Genomic DNA, 14901 nt, shown 5'->3' with positions numbered 1-14901 from the left:
TGGTGTCCTTGAGGTAGGCAGGTAGTTTTTGGACATAAGGTTGTAATAGTACATCAACATATTTTGATAAATTGGATGTGAGTCCGTCAATTCCTGAAATTATAGGCCTTCCAGGGGGGTTGGTCTTGTTTTTGTGTATCTTGGGCAGATAGTAAAAAATTGGGATCCTGGGATTCTGGTTGTTAATGTAGATCGCTTCCTCCAATGTTAGAATGTTATTTAGTTTGCCGTTTTTTACTAGATTGTTCAGTTTTTTCTTGTATGGGTCCGTGGGATTTATTTGAAGTCTCTTATATGTTTTATTATCAGATAGTAGTCGTATACATTCTTTGTGGTATGCCTCTTGTTCTAGTATTACTATACAGCCCCCCTTGTCGGCTGGTTTGATAATAATACCATTATTATTCTGTAAAGTTTGTATGGCTTTTAGTTCACCCTTACAGAGATTTCCCGGACCTCTTCTCCTGTGCGGGTTGATTCTGCGCAGATCCCTGGTCACTAGTGTTTGGAAGGTTCTTATTGCATCTGAGTATTCACTGATTGGGTTAAATTTGGATTTTTGTTTTAATGTCGTATGGATGAAGTGGTCCTTGTCCGTCGGTTTCTGGTTTTTATTTTTATTTTTATTATTATAATCTTCTTTTCCCTCATAGTTATCATTTTTATTTGTTGAATTTTCTTGTTTATTATTATCATTTTCTACTTCGATTTTGGATGATGTTTTCTCCTTATTCTGTCTGGTTTTTCCTTTTGTTTCTTTCAAGATTTCGTCTTTTTTCATAGAGGTATTTTTCAAAAAATATTTTTTGAGAGCTAATTTTCTTATGCCAATGAAGGCATTAAACGGGCCAAATTTTGATGATGGAGCGAACTTCAGGCCTTTTTCTAGTAGTTTTATTTCTTCCCTATTCAGTGTGTATGAGCTTAAATTACATATATTCAGGCCTGTTGGATCCTGTATTTGTATTTTTCTTGTCAGTCCTTTCCCTCTTCTCCCTCTTTGAGTTTTTTTCTTTTTGCTGGTGCCTTTGCCTGAAAAAAATCCTTATTCACTGTTTTCTTTGTTATTTTCTTGTATTCCTCCTTTTTATTAACGACATCATCATCGGTATTGGTATTTGTATAGAGGGAGAAGAGGGAAAGGACTGACAAGAAAAATACAAATACAGGATCAAACAGGCCTGAATATATGTAATTTAAGCTCATACACACTGAATAGGGAAGAAATAAAACTACTAGAAAAAGGCCTGAAGTTCGCTCCATCATCAAAATTTTGCCCGTTTAATGCCTTCATTGGCATAAGAAAATTCACTCGAAAATTAGCTCTCAAAAAATATTTTTTGAAAAATACCTCTATGAAAAAAGACGAAATCTTGAAAGAAACAAAAGGAAAAACCAGACAGAATAAGGAGAAAACATCATCCAAAATCGAAGTAGAAAATGATAATAATAAACAAGAAAATTCAACAAATAAAAATGATAACTATGAGGGAAAAGAAGATTATAATAATAAAAATAAAAATAAAAACCAGAAACCGACGGACAAGGACCACTTCATCCATACGACATTAAAACAAAAATCCAAATTTAACCCAATCAGTGAATACTCAGATGCAATAAGAACCTTCCAAACACTAGTGACCAGGGATCTGCGCAGAATCAACCCGCACAGGAGAAGAGGTCCGGGAAATCTCTGTAAGGGTGAACTAAAAGCCATACAAACTTTACAGAATAATAATGGTATTATTATCAAACCAGCCGACAAGGGGGGCTGTATAGTAATACTAGAACAAGAGGCATACCACAAAGAATGTATACGACTACTATCTGATAATAAAACATATAAGAGACTTCAAATAAATCCCACGGACCCATACAAGAAAAAACTGAACAATCTAGTAAAAAACGGCAAACTAAATAACATTCTAACATTGGAGGAAGCGATCTACATTAACAACCAGAATCCCAGGATCCCAATTTTTTACTATCTGCCCAAGATACACAAAAACAAGACCAACCCCCCTGGAAGGCCTATAATTTCAGGAATTGACGGACTCACATCCAATTTATCAAAATATGTTGATGTACTATTACAACCTTATGTCCAAAAACTACCTGCCTACCTCAAGGACACCAAACACATTCTACAAATCTTGAATGAAATTGAATGGAAGGATAACTACATCTTGGGAACGCTGGATGTGACCTCACTCTACACCGTGATTGAATACGAGAAGGGTAGAGAAGCAACGGAATTCTTTCTGAGAAAAGATGGCGTTATGCCAGATAATCAGATCAACTTTATTGGAGAATGTATCACTTTCATTTTAAAATATAATTATTTTAAATACGGATCCGATTTTTACTTGCAGACGTGGGGGACCGCGATGGGGACCAGATTCGCACCGAGTTTCGCAAACCTATATATGGGTCGGTGGGAGGAGCTCACTTACCAGACCCTGGGCGGAACCGGTGCGAGTCTGGTCCTTTGGAAACGTTTCATTGATGACGTAATTTTTATTTGGAAGGGAGATGAAATTTTACTGGATACATTTTTAAAGGATTTAAATAAAAATTATTTTTATCTTAATTTTAGTCCCACCTGGAGCAGAACCCAGATCAACTTTTTGGACCTAACTATTTCCATTTCAGAGGGTTCTATCTCTACAAAAACCTATCATAAACCCACTGACACCAATAGCTTCATACCCCTCGACAGTTGCCACCTGCCTACCTGGCTGAACAATATTCCAAGAAGTCAATACATACGCGCTAGGAGAAATTGTACCAACAACACGGACTGAGATGAAGAGGTACAGAAACTCAATGAGAAATTCTTAGACAAGGGATATGACATCAAAAATCTATTACCAATTGCTGAACAGATTAATAACCTGGACCAACGCACGCTCCTACAGACGAAACAAGCCGTGATAACTAAACAGACAGTTGATGACCACCCACAAACAATTGACATCCCAATCATTAGCAATTATAGTGAAGGCACGTCTACCTTCAAGAACATCATTAAACGACATTGGGATATACTCAAACAGGACAAACAAATCGGCGAAATGCTAACACCGCACCCCAAATTTATATTTAAGAAGGCCCCCAACCTCTCCAACTTAGTGGCACCCTCCATTAAAACTAAAACATCATCCATAAATAAATGCAATATGAAGAAGGGCTTCTTTCCATGCAAACTATGCCCAAACTGTAAATTGACCAACAAATACACAAAAGACCCATGTTAGAATTAAAAACAAAGGACTCCGCTTTTAAACTGAACCATCATATAACATGCAACACGGCAGGAGTTATTTACTTCATAAAATGCCCATGTCAAAAAATCTATGTGGGAAGGACCAAAAGACTACTAAAAACAAGAATCAGAGAACATGTGAACAATATACACAAAAAATTTGAGGGACACCCACTATCCCGTCACTATGCTCAACATCATGCATGCAAATTCATGGGATCCATTTTTGGAGGGATCGAAAAAGTACCGGCCAATAAGAGAGGTGGTGATTATATAAAAGAAATGTCAAAACAAGAAAGCAAATGGATATTTAAACTAAATAGCTTGGCCCCATATGGCCTCAATCAAGGCATTGAACTGTTTGCATTTGAATAAATATAAAAGAAAATACTAACCGGATCGGATGGGGTTAAGTGTTCCTAGCGCCAACAAACTAGTAGTTGCCATGGGAACAACAGCCTATTTACTTTCAGGATTGACAAACCTCACCATCCCTGACGAAGGAGCCCGTTTAGGCTCAGAAACGCGTCGGATTGAATTTGTCCCCTGAAGGCTTCCATACTCAAGTGCGGTGACGTCACACGCCAAGCTCCCGGACTCCAACTAGGGTTCCCTCGTGTGAGTGACTCGCTGCCGGCCGGAGCACCACCCACACTAGAGGTTGAACTTGAAGGCGATCTGTAAACCAACCCACCGGATCCGAAAAGAATCATACTCCACGGACAGATAAATTACCTGTCAAATAAGGTAACCACCAGAAAGACTACTGTGAACACATCCTTTCTTGTCTTTGCACTAGAAAATTGTGAAACTTTTTTTCCCCTATCTCTCGCACTGTGAGCCAATACCCGGACACAGATTGGAATCAGCGCAGGTTCCGATTCTGATTTGTATTCAAATCAGACCTCCCTAACTTTTTCCTATTACGATCACTGCAGCAGACCGTGGCAGTGAACCTTGCAGCGAATCCTCTGTATGACATTAAGATTTCAGTGAATCAGGGAGCGCGGGTGGGCTTGTAAAATTCTACAAATATATTCAATATATATTATATACATTTGTTAGAATATTTGTACCTATGAAACTAGCTGACCTGTTGCATGTGTGCGCCAGGCAGCTCAAGGCATCTGTGTTGGTCCCATGTTCATATGTATCTGCATGGCTGAGAAAAATGTTTTAATATATGCAAATAAGCCTCTTGGAACAATGGGGGTGTTGCCATTACTCCTACAGGCTCTGCTCTCTCTGCAACTGCTGCTGTGTCTTCACTTTGATTGGCAGGGTGTCACGACCTATCGCTGACCCTGTGGTGCCTGGGCTCAGAAGGTTGCAGCGAGTGGCTACTCACCCAATTTCAAGGGATCGCTCCATGACCTAGTTGTGGTCCAGGTTTTTCTGTTTTGGTTTACTATCCTTTTTGTCCTATCTAGGGTAACCAGGTTAATCCGGAACCTAAGGTTGCTCTCCCTGACAGATTTTCTGGAGGAAGAGACAAATTTGTGGTGTTCCGTGAAGCCTGTAAATTATATTTTAGGCTGCGCCCAAATTCCTCAGGTAATGAGGAACAGCGGGTGGGGATTGTTATCTCCCTTTTTCAAGGGGACCCGCAATCTTGAGCTTTTTCGCTACCAGCTTGTACCCAGGCCCTCCGCCGGTCGGTAGAGGGGCTTTTGAGGCCCTGGGTCTCATATACGATGACCCTGACCGAGTCTCTCTAGCTGAGTCCAGATTACGGCAGCTTCAGCAGGGAGATCGGTAAGCAGAGGTTTATTGTTCTTAATTTCGAAGGTGGGCCATGGATACTAAGTGGAATAACCCGGCTCTCAGGAGTCAGTTTTGCCAAGGGTTGTCAGAAAAGGTAAAAGATGCGCTTGCGCTGTACGAGACTCCTATATCCCTGGAGGCCACTATGTCGCTATCTATAAGAATTGGTAGATGCCTTAGGGATAAGTTCTTGTCCCCCACCGACTTTTCTCAAGCAGGAGTCAGCTGGTCCTGACTCAGACGAACCTATGCAACTAGAGGGAGCCACTCGTCAGGTTGGTCCTCCTGAGGCTCATCGTAGAACTGGGGTTTGTTTTTCCTGTGGTCAGAGAGGTCATTTAATTTGTGTTTGTCCATCTGTACCTAAGAAAAAGAAACAACCGTCGGAAAACTACTGACCCCAGGTTGTGCGGAGGATGACAACCTGGGTGTATACATTTCCTCCGTACATCTCAGTTTGTTTTGCCAGCTATGGTAGTGGTAGTTTCAGGTAATAAAACTGAGAAGCTTTCTGTTTTCTTAGACAGTGGGTCAATTTGGTGGATGCTTAGTTTGCTCGGACTTTGGGTTTTTCTTTTAGTCCATTACTTACATCTATCCCCATATTTGCTATCGACTCTGCTCCTCTTACTCAGGGGAACCTGACACACATTGTACATAACATTCGTCTTCGGGTGGGGACCCTCCATAATGAGGTTATTTCTTGCTATGTACTGGAAGGACTTCCTACTCCTATGGTATTAGGTCTTACCTGGTTGGTAGCGCACAATCCTGTTGTTGATTGGCAGGCCAGAGAGAATGCTGGAGTGAAGTGAGCATTGTATGGACAATTGCTTAAGTAGCAGTTGCTCAGCCACCTCCATTACAATCTTACCAACATTCGTGAATGATTTTGAAGATGTTTTCTCTGAGAAGGGTTGTCGAGAGTTACCACCCCATCTTCCGTATGATTGCCCGGTTAACCTGCTCCCTGGAGCAAAGTTACCTAAGACCAGGTTATATAATCTTTCTGACTCCGAAAGACAAGCCATGAAGGCATGACCAGGTTTTCATCATGCGCCTCAGGAGTGTTAAACGCAGTCTTCCACTCATCCCACTCACTCATCCCACTTTAATGCAAATCAGATTGTAGGCTCCCCTCAAATCCATCTTGTAAAACCACTTCGCACCCGCAATCTTATTAAATAGGTCGGGAATGAGAGGAAGGGGATAGGGGTCTCGGATAGTTATCCGATTTAGCTCACGGAAATCTAGGCAAGGACACAGGCCCCATCCTTCTTCACAAAGAAGAACCCTGAAGCCACGGGTGAAGAAGAGGGTCTGATATGTCCTTTAACCTTTAGCCTGACTAATACTCCTGCTGTCTTTCAACACTTTGTCAATGATATTTTTTGTCATCTTATTGGCAGATTTGTTGTAATATATCTTGATGATATTTTGATTTATTCTCCCGATCTGGAGACACACAAGGTACATGTAAGGCAGGTGTTGCAGATTTTACGGACGAATAAGTTATATGCTAAATTGGAGAAATGTGTATTCGCTGTACAGGAGGTACAATTCCTCAGGTATCTGCAATCGGGGTTCCGTATGGATCCAGAGAAGGTCTGTGCGATTTTAGAATGGGATCTTCCGGAGAACCTGAAAGCGCTGCAGCTTTTTTGGGGTTTTGACAATTTCTATAGAAAATGTATTCAGAACTATTCGGTGATTGTTAAACCTCTTACTGACATGACTAAAAAGGGGACAGATTTTTCTAAATGTTCTGACGCTGCTAAACTGGCTTTTTCCTCTCTGAAGGAGAGATTCACCATGGCACCCATACTGGTCCAGCCGGATGTTTCTCAACCTTTTATTGTGGAGGTTGATGTATCAGAGGTGGAGGTGGGTGCTGTACTGTCTCAGGGTCCGTCTCCAAGTAAATGGCGTCCTTGTGCTTTCTTTTCTAAGAAATTGTCGACAGCTGAGCAAATTTATGATATAGGCAACAGGGAACTTTTAGCTATTAAATTTGCATTTGAAGAATGGCATCACTTTTTGGAGGGGGCAGCTCATCCCGTCATGGTGATTACAGATCATAAAAACCTGTTGTACCTTGAGTCTGGTAAATGTCTTACCCCTAGACAAGCTAGTTGGTCTTTGTGTTTTACCAGGTTTAATTTTGTTATCACCTATCGTCCGGGGGCAAAAAATACTAAAGCTGACGTTATCCCGAAGTTTTCCTGGAGGGTGTAAGGTTGTTGATCCGGTGCCGATTTTACAAAAGGGGGTGGTTGCCTTTGCGTTACACTCAGACCTGGAGGGGAGGGAGTTGGAGGCTAAGGGGGATGCCCCGGTCTCCTGCCCCCCAGGAAAGTTGTTTGTGCCTTTGAACTTGCGCCTTGAAATATTAAGAGAACATCATAACTCTGCACTCGCTGGGCACCTAGGTAGTAGGGCAACCTCGGAGCTATTGTCTCGTTGTTTTTGGTGGCCAAGGTTGCATCAGGATGTAGTTGGTTTTGTGTCCACCTGTGCACGTGCTAAAGTCTCTCATACTCGTCCAGCAGGGTCCCTGTTACCAAGGGTCATTACCAACAGGCCATGGACACACCTGTTAATGGACTTAATCAGTGACCTACCTGTATCTGCGGGTAAAACTGTTATCCTGGTGGTTGTAGACAGGTTCAGTAAAATGGTGCATTTCTTTGCTTTACCCGTGTTGCCAAATGCTGAAACCCTGGCTCAGGTTTTTATCAGTGAAAATTGTGAAGCTTCACGGGGTCCTGTCCGATGTTTTTTCGGATCGGGGAACCCAATTTATTTCTAAATTCTGGAGAGCTTTTTGTTCTCGTCAGGGGGTACATTTGTCTTTTTCCTCAGCCTTCCATCCGCAGTCGAATGGCCAGACTAAACGCATCAACCAAAACCTAAAGACTTGCCTTAGATGTTTTGTCTGAAAATCAGGAGGAATGGTCATCTTACTTACATTTAGCAGAGTTTGCTATAAACAATCACCGTCAAGAATCAACTGGTAAGTCACCATTTTTTGGTGCATATTGTTTTCATCCTCAATTTTGTACTTTCAGTGAGGGCGAGCCATCTGGGATTCCTGAAGAACGGTTTACGTCGTCACTCTCCTCTGTATGGCAGAAGGTTCAAAGCAATTTGAAAAATATGGGAGGCAGATATAAACGTATGGCTGATAAGAAATGTTCGCCAGGTTCAGACCTAGGGGTGAATGATTATGTGTGGTTGTCGACTAGAAATATTAAGTTAAAAGTTCCCTCTTTGAAACTGGGTCCTAGGTTTATTGGTCCTTATAAAATAGTCGCCGTCATTAACCCTATGGCTTTTTGCTTTTCGCTACCTCAAACATTGAAAATTCATAACATATTTCATAAATCATTGCTCAAAAAGTATGTCGCATCTCCAGAACCATCACCGTTACCGCCCCCTCCAGTTATTGTCGGAGGCAATTTGGAGTTCCAGGTAGAAAAAATTGTTGATTCTCGTTTTGTCCGTTGCTCCCTTCAATATCTGGTTCATTGGAAGGGTTATGGTCCGGAGGAAAGAATGTGGGTGCCAGCGTCAGAAGTAAACGCCAGCAGATTAATACGTTCTATTCACATCTTTCATATGGAGAGACCTGGTCCTGAGTGTCTGTGGCCCCTCGTAGAAAGGGGGGTACTGTCACGAGGGTGTCACGAGGGTGTCATCGTTCCATGACCTAGTTGTGGGAATGGATTCCGGTCCAGGTTTTCCTGTTTTGGTTTACTATCCTTTTTGTCCTATTTAGGTATCGGTAGTTTTCCTTTCAGCTGTTCTGCTTCTGCCACTCCTAGCCACTTTTTGGTCTCTCTTCCTACTTCCCTTGTTGCCAGATATAGATCTTCCTTTCAGGCTATCTATTCTGACCTCAAGTGGTGTTGTTGTGGAGTTGCTGGAGCAGTTGGAACCAGTACGGTTGGCTCTCCGGTCCTTTTCAGTTTGTTGTATACTGTTTGTTGTCTCCCTTCGGGGTTATATGTGGTGTTTGTGTTGTTTGTCCACTCCCTGTTGTTACCCTAGGTGTCAGTGGTGAGGACTAGTGCTCCCACCGCCATACTCACTATCTAGGGCTTCTTCTAGGGTAAGTCAGGGACGAGGCATGTGATCGGCATACGGGAGAGCAACCCATCTAGGGACGTCAGGGTAGCCAGGAGCCAGTGCTAGGTGAGTTAGGGGTCACCACTCCTCCCTCTCCCTTGTGTTAGGGCACCCGGTTTCCCTTCCTTCTGCGCCGCACATCTGGTACCTGCTATACCAGACGTGATACAGGGCCTATGAAAACATCATCACAACTGGCCCTGACTTCTCGTAAAGTCAAAGTGGAGAGGGAGTCGCAGTTGCAGAGAGAGCAACGGTAATGCCACCATTTCTCCTAGAGGCTCATTTGCATATATTAAAACTTAATTTTTCTCAGCAATGTGGGCACATATAAACATGGGACCAACACAGATGTCTTCAGCTGCCAAGTGCACAAGGAACAGGTCAGTCAATTTCATAGGTACAAATTTGCTGACAGATCCCCTTTAAGCACATTGCTACATATGGTGAACATTTACCTGGATCAGCATAAGAAATCTCTTAGTTATTCTTTTCATGTGACCTCTTGTGATAATTGCTTTGCCAGGGCCCAGACCCAAATTGCACGACCTGTAGGATTTTAGACTAGCTGTGGATCCATCTGGACATAAGAGTTCAAATTGATCCACTTCTGAGTCTGAAGAAAAAATGTAAACCGTTACATGCCGAGATTACTATATGTGGTAGATCATGGAAAGAAGTCTTTCTTATGTATGGGGACCACATCGCTCATTTGGGTATTATCGCATCTTACTACTGCATAATATCTGTCAGCATACACCGATGAGTGACAACTTGTTCCATCCTCTCTTCACCAACTTTCAATTGTACTCTTTAATACTTCACACAAAAATAAGGCTGTTCAGTTTCCCAGCTTAGAGACTTGATAAACTAGAGTTTAATAAAAAATAAAAAAAATATCTATTTTTTTATTCCCTAATTTCCTGATGCCGTTTTAGAAGCCAAAACCAGGAGTGAATTCAGAAAAAGAGGAGAAGTCGTATCTTTTCTGTATACTTTCTCTCCTTTTATGATCCACTACTGCTTTTGGCTTCTGCATGCAGAAACCTGACCATGTGGCCATACCCTACTGCTTTTGGCTTCTGCATGCAGAAACCTGACCATGTGGCCAGACCCTACCTACTCTATTCCATGCAGTGGTAGGGAAATCTGTTCTCCATGTGGTTTGCTGGCATACATTAAAACATGCATGTGGAACACACCGCAATATAATGTTGTGTGTTCACTTAAATCACCCCTTACATGTATTTTCATAGATGTCTTCTCATTATACTCTCTCACCCATACATGTGCAGCAGAGATGCCACCCATGATACAGAACAGGGAGTAACAGGATGGTGCCCATTAACTGCGTAAGCTAAAAACTCAGTGCTGAAAACTAAGGTGCTGAAAACTCAGGGAAAGGACTCGATGGCTATTGTGGCCTAGAACTTACCAGTTGCTCCTGCTATGGTCAGGTGATCCATGAATGCAACATCTCCTGCACCACTCTTAAGACATCTATGGTGAAGAGTAAATTATTGAGAAACATTCTGTAACATTTTACAATGAAAAACATTGTATGATGAGTGACGGGGATCCGGGTAAAATAATAATAAATAAATAAATGTTCCTTCCCTCATGCACCCGCTCCAAACCAGTGTGGCTACTCTGTCATCTTCCCAGGCTACAGGCAGTGACATATTATTTGGCTGCAGTGGTGACGTTCCGTATATTACTGTAGTCAATTATTCTCGTCAGCCGTTTTGCTCCGTAGACTTTTGAGGTCAGTGATTGGCTGCAGACGTATACGGAATGTCACCACTGCAGCCAAACAATATGTCACTGGCTGCAGCCTTAGAATATGAGTGTCAGCATTGGATTTGAGTGGGCGCAGGAAGGGAAGAGTCACTATGGACAAATAAAAGAACTCAGACAACCTGTAAACTTCCATCAATTACATAAAACATATAGACTGACCATTGTTATAGATGGATTGATTTAGCCACGTTCAACTACAGTAAGTGATGATAAAGGGAATCTTACCTAACTTTGGCATACACACATAGTTGGGGTTCACCTGATTAAAACAGTGTTTTTATTTTGTTGATCCGAGGCTGCATTCCCGAGTTATGGTACTTTTTCTTAAAATGCAAATTAGGCTTTTGGTGCAATGGGGGCGTCACCATTGCTCTTGTTACAGCCAAGGTCCTGACATTTATAGTCTATACACAGGATATGGGATATGCCATAAATGTCTAAGATGAGAATATCCCTTAAAGGTTTAGTAAATACACATCATACATACCTAAAAGCTCCATCAGAGTTTGAAAAAGGCTCGCTGCTGCTGGTCTCACAGAAGTGATTTTTTTCTCGTACGTAAGACTTTGCTCCTTGGCACAATTCACACAGGTTTGGAGAAGAGACTCCAATTCCAGGAATACAACTTGCATTGAAGTATGTACTGACAACTAATATTAGGAAAAATGCATGGATTAGCCATTAATATAACGTAAAGGTATGTACTCAGTGGTAGACTATGGATATAATAGTAATGGCTCATGTACACGACAGTATGCATTTTGAGGATGGCCTCCGTGTGCATTCCATAGGGCAGTTATGGCGAACCTATGGCACGGGTGCCAGAGGCGGCACTCAGAGCCCTCTCTGTGGGCACCCACACCCTGGAAAAAGTCTATGGTGTACCAATATGCCTTAAACTTTTCCTGCCATTCAACAGCACAGGGCGCACTATGAACAGCACAGGCAGCGCACTGAGTGTAGGCAGGATACTGTAAATAAATGATAAAGTACATGGAAGATAATCTATATTGGACTGTAGTATTCAAGGTAAATTGCTGTGTTGGCACTTTGCGATAAATAAGTGGGTTTATGTTGCAGTTTGGGCACTCGGTCTGTAAAAGGTTCGCCATCACTGCCATAGGGGAATAGCTGGCCCCTAATAGAAAATTCCTATCCTTGTCCTTAATAATAGGACATGTTCTATTTTTTTGCGGAAGCGGACATACGGAGTAAACGGAACAGACACAGAAAGAAAATAAGTTTGTGTGCATGAGCCCTACGACAAAGGGCAGATGATTTGGCCATGTGAAATGACATACATACAGTTAATTGCACATTTACCTTTAGCCAAAGGTTGTTCTTCCTCCCAAAACATTAGGTTCCTGGAGAGGAGGAATCCAAATGGTATATTCCATCCAGTTGTCCATTTGGCTCCACTGTGACAAGAGCGGGTTCCTCTTAGATTACGGATGTTCAGAGTACCACGATGAGCAACAGCTACAGCAAACACGCAGGTTCCTACATAGACCAAAGTAACTATAGGATTGCTACTTGCACCATTTTCCAGAGTTCTTAAATCCATTTTCCTCTGTCCCTTCTTTCAATATTAAGTTATTCCCAATATAGCAGTTCTGCAACATTGATATCTGCAATTATCCTGATATTTTGCTTACAAGTTGTGCCCAAAGTTTAATTTGATAAGCCTGGGAAGAGTCACTGTACTTTCACACAATTTCATTTAATAGAGAATGGCGTAAATAGCTAGTTTATAATTAATTTCATTAAAAAAATATGCCTGCATCCACCCAAAATCATGACCACTAGAGGTCTCACTTACACCTAATTTGCAGTCCACTACCTGTTGTCAGGGGAGATCGGGCCCTAGTGTCAGAGACAGAGAAGATTGCTCACAGGAAATGGGGAGCGTCAGAGCTAGCTAATATTATGAGCCTGAAAAAAAAAAAAACTTGATTCTACCAGTGGCATGCTAAGGAGGGGGACGGGCGGGCGGCATTCCGCCCCAAGTGCCCACTCTCAGGGGGTTGTCAGAAGCAATGATCGCTTCCATCCACACAGATGGAAGCGCTCCTTATCTCCCGCACTGAATGATGAAGCAGGAAGACTTCTTCCTGCTCCACCCTTCAGCCTGCTTCCTGTGAAGGGGGTGGGCATAACTGTTATGGGGCACAGAGTGGGCATTATTACTGTGAAGGGGGCACAATGGGCATTACAACTCTGAAGCAGCACAGAGAGGGCAGTTACAACTGTGAAGAGGGACAGATAGGGTATTACTACTGTGAAAGGGGCACAGAGGAGGGCATAACTACTGTGAGGGGTCTCAATAAGGGCATATCTACTGTCAAGGGGGCATAATGAAAGGATAAGTACTTTAAGGGGGCACAGTGTGGGCATAACTACTGTGAGGGGGCACAATATGGGCATAACTACCGTGAAGGGGAACATATCGGGACAAAACTACTGTGAAGGTTGTTCAATGAGGGCAATTTTTTTCAAGTGTTGGGGCGATGCCAGAGAAAGGACCCGCCCTGGGTTCCAAACACTCTAGGCATGCCACTGGATTCTACACCACTTTTGAAGATTATAGGAGCCTCCTGTGTGTCTGTAAGTGTGATCTCTCCCTCCTTATCTGTTCTGTGAACTCTGGAGCTGAAAACAAACATAGTGGAAAGTAAGGATGTCACACCAGTACAGTGCTGGCAAATTTCACAAAAGTTATACGCCCCCTTGATTCTGAGTGAAATGCATCTAGCTGTGCAGCTGAAACAGGGAATATTATGGCTGAAAAAGACTTTAGGGATGCCCCAAGAATACCTATTCCTTCACAAAGAAGCACAGCCATTAGGCAAACTTTTGTTGAAAACTCAGGTACACTTTAAATATAACAATAACACAATTACTTATGGAATTTATTAAAACTGTCTAACAGAAAAATTGTCCTTGATGCCAGCGATCATCATTAATTTCTTTAATTTTTTTTTTTTTAAGGGTTGATTGGCTAAAATGGAGAGCAGTGAGGTCTGAAATAGTGAGGTGAGTAATGCTTATTTGTTTCAACCATCCTGATGGACCTATGACACCTAATCAGGAATAACACAATGCTTCAATAAGCACTAATTTCTTATATTTGCTAAAACTTGACGAACTTTGGATACCTTCAGTATTTTCTTCCTTTGCTACCACATCCAGGTCATACAGTCTGACTGCTGTGTAAACATCACCAGAATCTAGGGACACGGCGTCTGCTTTATTTCCCTAGGAACAAAGGCATGAGAATATGAGGGAAACAAGATTTGATACGCTTATAAAACACTCATATAGTTGTTCTAATGTGTTATAAATATGTGCAAAAGTACTAAACCATTGCTGGGCAGTTTGTGCCAGGTCAGACCAATGTCACAGATTAATAGGATTTAGTACCAGTGGCTCACCAATATGTACTTAACATAGAGATGGTGCTCTCTCCTAGGGCAACACCCTAAGCCCAAATGCAATAACTCAATATAGAAAATACGATTGGAGGGCACTCCAATATCTGGAGATCACAAAAAGCTTCAATCTATTATGGTAAAAAACAATTCTTTAATTGTAAAAAAAAAAAATATGTACGCAAGACATATAAGACCTATAAAATCACATGTGAAAAGTTAGGTACCATGGCAAAATGCATATTTACATAATATCTATCAAAACATAATTGTATACTCGCTCATATTTGAGGTCCGATAAAGAGCAGTGATCAACACATATAGTTTAGTCTGGATTGAGATAATGCTGTTAATCAATGCAATCAAACCATGACCATATTGTGTGAATCAATGGTCTGCATCAGTTGCTGAATACATCAAAATAAAATAGCAGATAAAATCAGGGGAATAAGATAAAAAAATACAGCAGTGATCTGTTTATAAAGCCTTGCTTCAATATGCGATGTTCAAAGTAGA

At 41.8% G+C, this 14901-nt stretch overlaps 1 protein-coding gene across 2 annotated transcripts in view; it reads right to left on the bottom strand.

Moving 5' to 3' along the window:
* LOC122934217 (serotransferrin-A-like) overlaps positions 1-14901 on the bottom strand; it is a 90146-nt gene that overhangs the window by 59601 nt on the left and 15644 nt on the right. For both annotated transcript variants that reach the window (XM_044289520.1, XM_044289528.1), the window contains exons 3-7: positions 14113-14212; positions 12281-12457; positions 11445-11607; positions 10593-10657; positions 9616-9773 (exon numbers count right to left, since the gene is read on the bottom strand). In XM_044289520.1, coding sequence (XP_044145455.1) covers positions 9616-9773; positions 10593-10657; positions 11445-11607; positions 12281-12457; positions 14113-14212 — 663 coding nt within the window. The remainder of the gene's footprint in view (positions 1-9615; positions 9774-10592; positions 10658-11444; positions 11608-12280; positions 12458-14112; positions 14213-14901) is intronic.

This window comes from Bufo gargarizans, chromosome 1 (genome assembly GCF_014858855.1).
Source record: "Bufo gargarizans isolate SCDJY-AF-19 chromosome 1, ASM1485885v1, whole genome shotgun sequence".
NCBI classification, from domain to species: Eukaryota; Metazoa; Chordata; class Amphibia; order Anura; family Bufonidae; genus Bufo; species Bufo gargarizans.
The sequence above is the reverse complement of the archived record's forward strand: the minus strand, read 5'-3'. Positions and strand labels throughout refer to the sequence as shown.